This window comes from Rattus norvegicus, chromosome 19 (genome assembly GCF_036323735.1).
Source record: "Rattus norvegicus strain BN/NHsdMcwi chromosome 19, GRCr8, whole genome shotgun sequence".
Classification (NCBI taxonomy): Eukaryota; Metazoa; Chordata; class Mammalia; order Rodentia; family Muridae; genus Rattus; species Rattus norvegicus.
The window spans coordinates 47,445,672-47,457,501 of NC_086037.1; the positions used below are offsets into that span (position 1 = coordinate 47,445,672).

The 11,830-nt window shown below is 47.2% G+C and overlaps 1 protein-coding gene across 19 annotated transcripts in view; it reads left to right on the forward strand.

Annotated features, from left to right (window-relative positions):
- Positions 1–11,830, forward strand: part of Arhgap10 (Rho GTPase activating protein 10) — a 261,750-nt gene that overhangs the window by 92,889 nt on the left and 157,031 nt on the right. For all 19 annotated transcript variants that reach the window (XR_005496688.2, XR_010060031.1, XR_005496687.2 and 16 more), the window contains exons 5-7: positions 579–680; positions 6,989–7,099; positions 9,319–9,423. Coding sequence is in view for 16 of the 19 variants with exons in the window: in XM_039097993.2 (XP_038953921.1) it covers positions 579–680; positions 6,989–7,099; positions 9,319–9,423 (318 nt within the window). In the remaining 3 variants the exon portion in view is untranslated. The remainder of the gene's footprint in view (positions 1–578; positions 681–6,988; positions 7,100–9,318; positions 9,424–11,830) is intronic.

Below are 11,830 nucleotides of genomic sequence, written 5' to 3' on the forward strand. Positions count from 1 at the left end.
GTTCTAGGAGTGTTATGTCAAAAATATGGCCAAACTTACTGAGTTTATAATGAATTTCACCTTGTAGCAAAGTCCAGAGAAAGCTGTATTTATTCATTCCCTGCTGCTTCCCCACGAGACAGGGTATCTCTGTGTAACCCTGGTTGTCCTGGGACCAGGCTGACCTTGGACTCAGGGATCCACCTGTCTCTGTCTCCCCAGGGCTGAGATTAAAGGAGTGCTACCACCACCCAGCTGAAAGTTTGTTTTTAAAGCTCAACCTTTTCTGTTTTTCTTTCTGTGAGAGAAGATTGACATATCATTATCTCCCAACTCGAATGAATGTGAAGAATTGAACGTAGTCAAGGTTTGGGGAAACCTCAAGAGTACACGGTATGGGGAGTATCTTCCTAGTCCCAGCTCTGACTCGATGGTGGCTGTGGCTTGGGGACAGAGGCATTGCCTCAGAAGCTCCTTCATGTTTAGTGCCCTCTTGCTTTATTTTAGACGTTTTTCATATTTTATCCTCTGGTAGGTTAACAGTACATGTGGTTTATGTGTGTTATGTGTAACCACCATTGTCTGGTTTTAATTTGTAGGAAGAAAAAAAGAAGTTTGACAAAGAGACGGAAAGGAATTACAGTCTAATCGATAAGCACTTGACCCTGTCTGCCAGGAAGAAGGACACGCACTTGCAGGAGGTATCCTACCAGGGTCCTGTCGGCTTGCTTTCCAAGTTAAAAATACCCAATATGCTCCTTAAAAGTGTACTTCACGTGTGAGAGCTTTTCCTGCGATTGTGGAGACATGGGGAAACAGCAGATTCTTCAGTGGATTGGGGCTGGGGGGGGTCTGTGAAACGGGGCAACAATGAAGGTCTTACAGTATTGGTTCATACAGTGTGGTTCATACTAGTGACCATTAGGCTCTGAGATTTTCACAGGAACAGTAATGTTAGTCAGCATTAGAAAGGGTACACAGCAGCTGCCTGTACAGGGCACAGTGGTGTACACCTTCAGTCCCAGCACTCAGGAGGCAAAGGCAGGCAGATCCCTGTGAGTTTGGGGCCAGCCTGTTCTACACAGTGGATTCCCGGATAGCCAGGGCTACACAGAAAAACAGTCTCGAAAAGTTTGAAAAACAAACAAAAACTAGCAAAACCCACATGCTTACCATGCTCAGTGGACACAGCTAGGCCTGTTCTTGGCTTTCAAGTTGTCTTGAGGAATTGAACTGCACGAGCTCATACATATGTGTGTGAACTGCATGGGCGCACACACTGTCTTTTGTATGTAAACTGCATGAACCTTACACAGTGTCTTACGTATGTGAACTGCACGAGCTTACACTGTTTCATGTATGTGAACTGCATGAGCTCACACACTGTTTTACATATGTGAACTGCATGAGCACACACACTGTTTACATATGTGAACTGCATGAGCACACACACTGTTTCATATGTGTAGGAGCAGAATTAGTCTGATTGAACGCCCAGAGCTAGGGAGCTCCTTGTTGGAAAGTGGATCCATTCTACTTGTGTGAATAGACTGAGTTTGCTTTCTTTTTAAAGCAGTGTGCAAGCTGAAAGGAATTTATATCTTATCTCTCATTTTTCCCCATCTTTTCTAAATTTTTTGACTTTTTTCCTCCCTCTTATAGGCTTGAATAGAGACTTCAGTTATTCACAGTGTGAGGCATAGGCTTTTAAAAGAGCTTTTGTACTTTTACAATAGATTATGTGTATATATGTATATATATGTAAATGGTGTGTGTGTGTGTGTGTGTGTGTGCGTGCGTGTGTGTGTGTGTGACTGTGCACATGAGTGTTGGTGTATGTGGACATGAGTATCAGTGCCCACAGAGACCAGAATGGAGTCAGGTCCTCAGGAGCTGAGTTATTGTTGGTGGGAACTGCCTGGTCAAGAATGCTGGGAGGAAAACTTCTATAAGAGCAGTCTGCACTCCTTTTTTCTGAAGAAATAGTTCTTTATCACTGAGAACACACACACACACACACACACACACACACACACAATTATGAAGTGTGATTGTATGACACACACACACACACGAAGTGTGATCGTATGACATATTACGCTCTTCCTTTCCCCATAGCTACTGAAGACCTCAGTACCTTCCTTTAGCCCAGAACATAAGTTTTATTAGCAATAGTGTGGTGCACCATGTAGGATTATGACCTACGAACAAGAGCCCAGAGGTGCCTTCTCTCCGTTTGTTCACTCTTAAACACAAGCGAATCTGGGCGTGATGTTCCCCTCTGTGTGCATTTGTCGTACCATCCAGAGGGCAATAGCAGGAATCAGGCAGCTATGCTTTTCTTATAGGCTCCATGCGTGCACAGATCAGTGTTTGACACCCACAGGTAGTTTTCCGTTTTGTGTTTCTTCTGCCTTTGACGTTTGGATGACATCTCACGATGTCATCTATGGGTCATAAAGAGAAGATGGCTTTCATGTTGCGTGTGTCTCACTACAGTGGTTGAGGTGTATGGCTCCTCTCCTTGCTGCAGTCAGTGTTGGAAGCCATGTGTGGTTCCACCCGACCCTGCTTCAGTCTATGCTTCAGTCTGCTGCATTCAATGCAGGAAGCAGTGCAGTGGTTATTCCCCTCCCCCCTCCCCCCAGTCTGTTCTGCAAGGACAGCTGCTGACATTTTGGCCCGCTGCAGTTTTCATCCCTCTTCTCCGTAAGCTGCACTCACACTTTCAATTATTTCAGAGAGGATTTTTATGCCCCAAGCTAATTTCCACCTCCACATCACTCTAATTAGCCATCCTGTTCTAAATGTTTCTTGTGTATAATGTAGGAGGCAGCCTCAGTCCCCGCACTCCAACCCCTTCCACCCTTTTCATTCCTCTTTGAAAGCCCCGGAGCTGATGATTTCAGAAACCTTAGGGCGGCCTAGGACCCTGTGCCATGCACTGCACACCCTGCCCAGGACCCTGTGTGCCATGCACTGCAGACCTTTCTCAGGGTAAGCCCATTTTTTGCTGGGACTCACACCGAGGCATACCCTAACCCCTGCCCACTATGTTCTACCTTAGATCCACAAGTCTCTCTCCATCAATACTGCCTGATAGTTAATGCCTAGGCCATGTGTGTCAGGCTAATAAATAATGTCAGTCGGGCGATTCTACCCCACCTTTGACCTTTATGTTTATATTAAGCCTTTGAAGCACCAGAGCTATTCTACCCCAGAATCTATCTATTTATTATATCTACTTCCCTGCCAATAACCGTGTGATGTAGCTTGCCATTCTCTGCCTGGGCTGCTCTTACTCTGATTGGCCAGCTCTCTTGGCCAATTGTCATGATCCCTGTGTCTTTTCTTCTCTTCATTTTCTTCTCTGCTTGTGGTCCTCTCCTTAGACCACAAGCGTCTGGAACCGAGGCCCTGCCTACCTCTCTTCTGCCCAGCTCTAGGTCGTAGGCACCTTTATTCAACTCCTCCAACTGTCTGTGTACATCGACCGCCTCTGGCTTATTCTCACTCTTCCTAGGTAATGTACATGGCTTCTTTCATTGACCATAAGCTCGCTGAAGGCTACAATTCAGTCCCCTATCCATTCTGCCTAGAATAGTGCCGGTCAGAGTGAGAACCACAAACAGGATGTGTGCACAGTGAGTTATGGCTTCGACAGTGTCATCAGTCCCAAAGATAAGTAAAGTGCAAGTCATGAGCTTGAGAGGCACAGAAGGCGAGATGCTTCCAGTTTCATTTTGGTAGAACGTACTTTCTGTCTTGATTTCTCTGTTCTTCCCAGACGTACGGACACCCACTTGAAACAGCTCTCTTCTAAGCTTGTAGGCCTTAAGGAGAGGAGAGACTGACTGAGGAGGTTTGCTTCTAGATGCTCATTGCTTTGGCGAGCTTTTGTGTGGCCGTTCTTTTGCATGTATGGAGAGCTACAGTTGGATTATAATCCAGTTTTTTATTAATTAGTTAATAACAGCTTTTGATTACTGTGTGTGCTACTTCATTTTGTGTTGCTGTTAAAACCCGCACACAGATGGGTGATTTATAAACAGAACATGTACTTAGCTCATAGTCCTGGAGATCTGAGTGTGACATTGGCACCTTCTTGGCTTTGATAGGGGCCTCACCGTGGTGATGTGCTTCGTGCGACAGTGTTTGTATAAGAGATTTAGGGGAGGTGCCAGGCTTCTTAAAACCATCTAGTTTCATGGGAATCCATCCACTTCCATGAGATTTTCATTAATCCCTCCCAACGGTTGTGCCTCCGTGACTTGATAACCCCAGAGCAGGCCTCATTTCTTGAAGATTCCATCACTCCAAGAATGACATATCAGAGGCCAGGCTTCTCAGTACATTAAAATTTACAGGACACATGTACACTGTATCCAATCATAACGTGTTAGGAAAAGTTAGTGCATTTTAGACTAGGGCAGGGACCAGGAGTCATTCTGTCCTCCTAAGAACAACTGGAGTATTTTGTGGTAATATCGAAAGTTATGAGCTAGCTGTGAACTGGGGAATCTGGAGAGAGAATCAGAAAAGTCCATGGCCCAGCAGCTCTGGGTGTTCAGACATTAAGACTCAGGGTGCTCAGCAGTGTAAGGGGAAGCCATAGCGAGAAGACTTGAGAACCATTCGGCTCTGTGCACAGCAATGCCTCGTGAGGGTAATGCGAGCCAACCACTGCTTTCCGAGCCAGAGTTTCTTAACTGCTCAGCGTGATTACGGGTTTTGGCTTTGGGTTATACTGTTGGTAGATGAATAATCAGATACAAACAGCCATGGTTTTTAGGTAGAAACTCTCATTTTGCTAACTTTATACTTAAATTTTCTTTTACTCAAAGACTTTTAATTACCAGAGAAATACCACCTTGTCTTTAGAAACTTCTGAAAATTTGTGGGAAAATATTTATCTTCCAGTTTATTTTAGCCATTTGAATAGTGCGGGGGCATTGGCTTAATGCTTTACTTGGCTGTGTGGCCGTTCCCCAGCCATCTCCAGGCCTTCTTTGTACCTACCCAATCAGAAGACCCTTATTTGTGAAACTGTGACTCCTCCTGTGCTCTCAGCACAACTGTCTTTCTGTTTGTCTATCTTAGATCCCTCAAGTGTAGGAGTTTCTCTTTCTATGTCTGATATACACTGCCTTTCGTATGAGAGCCTAAGAGTCCATCCATGTGGCCAGAATCTGCTTCCTCTTCTTCGTAAAGCCATGATCTCGCTATGTAGTCCAGCCTAGTCCTGGTCATGTCCCTTAGCTCCCCAAGTGCTGGTGTTAACAGCTGCTCATTTCACCCATCATGATTTGCCTCCTTTTGTTATATTTCATTGTGTATGGATGCGCGCGCGCGCGGGTGTGTGTGTGTGTGTGTGTGTGTGTGTGTGTGTGTGTGTGTGTAAGCCAAAGGAAAGAGCAAGAGGACATCCAGTGTCTTGCTCTGTTACTCTCTGCCTTATTCCCTTGAACCTGGAACTAGGCTAAAGGCCAGCAAGCCCCAGCAATCCTCCTGCCTCCACTCCCTTACCCTCCTCCCCCACCCACATAGGAGAGAATGCAGGCAAGACTTGGTGCCCAGCCTACCTGGCACACTGCCCTTCTAACTAGTAAGCGTGGCACACCATGCTCCTGAAGTCTGGAGCAGTGTGAGTAGCCGGCAGCTGGCCTGCGACAAGCCTGGACTCTCCATGTCCCCTTGAGTGTGTTTTGTTCACAGAGACCCGGGTGGTGTGAGCCCTCACTGTCCAATCTGAGGTAATGTGCTTACAGTCACAGTCGATAGGCCTCCACCATGTAGGTGGCTACTTGTGTGCAGGACAGCAGATCTGTTCTCTGAGACCACCTCCAGAGTTTATCTCCACACTCTTTAGGGACTCTTGGGCATTGCTGTCTTGTGCGGCGGCGGCGGGGGGGTGCTCCAGTAATGATGGGACCCCCCATAGCGCTGTTACATGCATGTGTATGACCACACCCGACATGTTATGTAGCTTCTAGGGTCCTTGTGTTTGTTCCGCAGGCGCTCTTACCCTAGCTCTCCAGCCCCGTCCACTTTAAAGGGTGGATTTATTCCGAGAGCACATTTGTCCCGTGTCCATAGAATGTCAGTTGCTTCCAGCTCCGAGTCGTGAACAGCATTGCTACACTCGCGGCTGCACCCGTGGTGCTATCCTTGTTCTCAGTTATCTGCACGTGTACCCCAAAGTGTATGATGGTAACATCATCACCCTACTTTTATGGTTTTTGGATCTGCCATGGCTTTCTCTGTGATGAGAACCGCTCCTAGCAGCCACCCTGATGGGTGTGTGGTGGGGTCACTGTGCTTCCCTCATGACCGGTGCTCACCATGTGTGCTTGTCCATCTGGGCGTCTGATTTGGAGAAAGCCCTAAATGCACGCTTCAAGGGGTAAAAATTAGCAGAGTTGAAGAATGGTATTGCTTGATAACCTCTAAAGATGGCTTCTGAGATGAGCCTTCAGCTGTCTTCTCTGGCAAGGTGCTCCCTCTGTTCTCTGTCCCTCTGTCCCTCTGTCCTCGCCAGGCAAGATGAGTGGAATGCAGTATGAATAGCTTCCAGCTGGCAGTGGGAGCCCCTGTGCTCTGGGGATCTAGCATCCTGTGGGTTTAAGCATCCGCCCACCTCCACACCCCTCACCCAGTGCCCGGGTGACTGTGGCAAGAAAGCTTTACCCTTAGAGGACTTGCTTATGCAGGTGGTGTTGCTGGGACTTTTGACTCTGTTCCACGGAGAAGTGTAATCCCTAATCTTCAGTCTTTGAGGGACATCAAGCTCTTCTTTAGAGTTTGGGAAGGGCCATTTTAGACTTTTCTGTATGTTATGTCCTTGGAGCAGTGGTGCTGTCCTGCTGTGACAGGAGAGTAGCAATGAGTTGGACACAAGTTCTAATACAAGTTTATAAAAGTGCCCTGCCGTGGCCAGCACCGGGCTGTTGACCTCTGGTTTGATGGTCCCCTGTTGTGGGGTCAGCTAACAGTGCTTGTTTTGATGCAGGCTGACCTCCAAGTGGAACAGAACCGGCAGCATTTCTACGAGCTCTCTCTTGAATACGTGTGTAAGCTCCAGGAAATCCAGGAAAGGAAGAAGTTCGAGTTCGTGGAGCCGGTGAGTAGCAGGACGTTGGTTGCCATGGATTCCGTTGTGTAAAGACTGAGGGAGACCTCACATGAAGGGTGGACACAGGCTGGGAAAGGCTAGGAAAACATCAAACTGTTGGGAGGTCTTGGCACAGCCCTCTCCTGCCCCCGTCAGGAGTACAGCACCCCCCCCCCCACCCCCCCCCCTGTCAGGGGCACAGCCCTCCCCCACCCCCACCCCTGTCAGGGGCACAGCTCCTATGCATGGCCTTAAGCACTGCATTTGGTCTGTGAATGCGAGAGGCAGTGTGATGAGATGATAGTGCACTCGCTTAAATGCGTTTTTGTTTCATATATTCATGATTATTTCTATGTCACACGGTAGCATTTGAAGCAGTTTTGTTAATGGCTTTCTCCAACAGAAACGTTTGTGTTTTTAAAGTGTGTGGATGTGCACGTGAGCACAGTGTCAGCGGAGCGTCCTGGAGCAGGGCTCGTAGGTGGCTTGCCACTCGCGTGGCTGTGGGCATTTTACTTGATTCCTCTAGAAGACCAGAACATGCACATGGGGCCGTCTCTCCAGCCCCTAGTTTTGTGGTTACTGTGGTGCTTCTAATGAGTCGTTACTTACATATTAATAGGCACTTAGAGGAAGTGGATATAAACATCTTCTGAAAACCAAGTATACACGATGCTTTGTGCAAAGCAAAAAGTTGTGAAGGATTGGAAGTCTGATACTTTTAATACAAGCTGCATTTTCCCTTACATGGCTTCACTGAGCTATAATTCAGATACTGTAGTTGATTCATCGTACACATGATGAGGAGCAAAGGGATAATTAAGTGATACTTAAAAATAGGCATTTGGGAGTAATAAAATCAACCCAAGTCAATAATCAGAGAAAATTACGCCTTCAAGTGTTCCTTTCATGTTGGAATAACACTTGTGTGCATTAATTGGCTGTGTGTGTGTGTGTGTATGTGCGTGTGTGCGTGTGTGCGTGCGTTCGCGTGCCTTGGTTGGAGTTATTGTCTAAGTGCTGCCTGTCTCTCTCACATACACACTGACTCAGTGACACACTCATGTGTCCCTGTAGCAAGGAAAGACATAGAAGGTAAAGATTAGTGACTTGCCCAGTGCCACAACAAGGGTCCAGTGGGTGACCCACCCTCACCACCTTTTATTGCCTTTACCTTGCAGTGTCCTGAAGAAAATAAATTCAGGATTTAAGACTTATTTTCGGGGCTGGGGATTTAGCTCAGTGGTAGAGCGCTTACCTAGGAAGCGCAAGGCTCTGGGTTCGGTCCCCAACTCCGAAAAAAAGAACCAAAAAAAAAAAAAAAGACTTACTTTTCTCCAGTCACGTTTGCTCACTTTAGCACTGGATGCACTGACCTGTGGGTGGAAGTGAACCCCTTCTAGGAAGGGACAGGTTAGGAGTCACTAGGAAGCTAAGGTCTTAGTAATTCCCCATCACTGAGCATTTTGGCAACAGTGCCTGGAAGCCACGAGCCCCCCATGGTTCCACCGATGCGACTGACTCCCCCCATGCTTCCACTGATGCGACTCTCCTGTGTGTAGCCGCTGCCATCAGGATTGCCCAGACTCATGAGGTTCTAATGGATGACTTAGAGCTGGATTTTTCTTGGAGAAGATGGTGTAAAAATTGCTCAATGATGCTGATATTTGTGAACGGTCCCATTGAATGTGGAGCTCGTGGATTGTCAGAGAGCTTCAGAGGTCTATTCAGTCTCACCCTTAACCACCATACTGTGATCCCTGCCCCTACTGTGTTACAGACGTGGAGACACCTTTATGTGGGAGCTAGGGAATTCAAACTCAGCTTGTTCATAATTTTCCACACAGACTGGCAACTTACAGTTATTTCATTTCTAGTGACTTCTTTGTGACTACTTTATTTCAGTGGAGTGACAGTGGCAGAGGCGGTTGGATGTGGGGATGGCGGTGTTGGGGATGGCGGTGTTGGGGATGGCGGTGTTGGGGATGGCGGTGTTGGGGATGGCGGTGTTGGGGATGGCGGTGTTGGGGATGGCGGTGTTGGGGATGGCGGTGTTGGGGATGGCGGTGTTGGGGATGGCGGTGTTGGGGATGGCGGTGTTGGGGATGGCGGTGTTGGGGATGGCGGTGTTGGGGATGGCGGTGTTGGGGATGGCGGTGTTGGGGATGGCGGTGTTAATGCAAGCCTTGCTTGCTTCCATGCACTAACACTCCTCTCCTTCGTTGTAGATGCTGTCCTTTTTTCAGGGAATGTTCACTTTCTATCATCAAGGTCACGAGCTTTCCAAAGACTTCAACCACTACAAGACAGAACTACAGATCAACATTCAGAATGTAAGGAAGCGAAAGCCTTCTGGCATTTAAAAGGCGTTTTCTAGTGTGGTGGCTAATCTTTTAAGACCCGGCTGGTACTGAGAAAGTGGGGATGTGTCGCCATCTAGTGGTCAACTTTCAGTGTAACAAGCTGCACTGTAGCTGAAGAGTTCTGCTCTTCGGAGGCTCTTACTTGGCTCTCGGGGGCAAATTCTTGGGGGGTAAATTCTTGGGGGTAAACTTGGTTATGTTAACTCTGAATCCTGTGAGTGAGAAACGGCTATCTTGGCATTCCACCTAGCATTTCTGACTTTGACCGTGCCTCAAGGTCTTCATTCCCAGACTGGGTTATGGAATTTCTTCATCTCTATATCTTGGGCGCGCTCTCTGGTGCATCCGTGTCCACAGCTGCCATTTGTTTTCCTTGCTGTCCTCTGTGGCGTGTGTGCTTTCAACCTGATGTTGGAAAATGACATTTGGCGATTCCTTTTACAATTGCTTTAGGCTGAGACGGCTCAGTGGGTAACGTGCTTGCTGTGTAAGCCTGGGGACCCGTGTTTGAATCCCAGAACCCAGGCAAAGCCAATTGGCAGACTGTGTCACAATCTCAGTGCTCCTTTAGCACGGGGAGGAGGAGTGGAGAGGATTCCCAGGGGCTCAGCTGGCCTGTGAGTGCAGCACTAACAACTAGAGTTATTTCTCAAGCAAGGTGGGAACCCCCTACCCCCATATGTTTCATTCATATATACACTCAAAAAAGTTAAATACAAGATTTTATTTAGGTAACAGTCGGTTTTTCCAGGTTAGACCTTTCTTACATGATATGTTCTCAGAGAATAACTAGTTAGGATATGTTAGAAGCCCACTGTGACGGCATCACACACAGAACAGAACACACAAGGGCGTGGGGGTCTTTGTGCTGTGGTTTAGAAGTTAGGTAGATAGAACTTAAAACAGAAGTGCACATCTGTGGGTCCCGGTGCATTCCAGTCCACCTCGACATTGTTCCCACGGTAGTAGAGTGACTTGTTTCTCTACGTGTGGTATATGTGCAGGTCAGGTACTCTCTGCCTGATCTTTGGAGACGAGGTCTCTCGTTGAGTGTGGAGCCCACGGATTGTCTAGGCTGGTTGGTTAGAGTGCTCTGAAGGTCCGTTCAGCCTCACCCCCTCCCACTGTACTGTGATCCCTGCCCCTACTGTGTTACAGACGTTATGTTTCACCCTCATGTGGGAGCTAGGGAGGTCCAGCTCACAGCTTTACATTCGCACAGCAGACAATTCACTGAGCCATTTCTTCAGCCCACTAGGAATTTTTATTAAATGATTTATTTTTCAGAGTAGCTTGCAGGCTGTAAAACATAGCTTGTGAAGAGAGACTAGTTGGGAAGATTAGAGTATAGACTGATCTCCACTCCCAACTGGGTATATAATTATAGAATTAGTCTCTTTTTCTTAGGCCAGTGGCTCTCAACTTTGCCAATGCTATAGTTGTAGTGACCTGAGACAGAAGATTGATTCCATTGCTCCTTCATAACTGATTTTGCTACTGTTAGGAGGCAGAATGGAAGTATTGGTGTTTCTGATGGTCTTAGGCAAGCAACCCTGTGGAAGGGTCATTTGTACCCCTGTCCCCCCACCGGAGAGGTGACCCACAGGCTGCGAACTGCTGTTGTAGACTTTATCTGTCAACTTCAGGGTTGACCAGATGAGAACCCCATTGTATGTATTATGGGATTGATGTATAATGAGAACAGAACATTAAATCAATGAAGTCTTTCAAGCTAGAGGGTATTTAAACTTAGTGTGCTGTTTCTTGCTTCTCATCCCAGTGGGAGGAGGAGGCAGGAGGATCAGGAGTTGAAGGCTGTGTAGTAATTTGGAGACCAGCCTGAACTACATGCGATGTTCTCTCAGGCCTCTCCTCCCGTTATATAATAGGACATTAAGCCTATTGTGAGACCCTGTGTCACAGGCCCTATGTAAATGTGCAGCCTCCTGCCTAGGAAACTGTCTGGATTTAGCCCAGGCTCTGGAATGACAGAGGAACCCAGCAGTCTCCTGGGCCTTTGGTCAGCCGGTCCTCACATCCCTTCCTTCTGGACAGATGTCCTCTTGTGGTGAGGAGGGACTCTGGTGGGACTGAGTCATGTCAAGTCATGAGATAATGGTGAGCAAAACTGGATGAGAGGAGACGGGTTTATTTGGAATACCTTGTTAACATGTTGATGAGCTAAGCAAGAGCTTGCATGTTTGATAACGACACCCATTCTTTATTGTGAGTGAAATGGACAAGAACTTCCTGGAAAGGGAAACAGTTTTTCCTTTATATTTTGGAAGCCAGAGATATCCATTCAGCAGGAATTGCTCCAAATCCTCAGTCTTCAGTGCGTCTCTCTCTACTCAGCTACCTTTATAACTACCCCTCA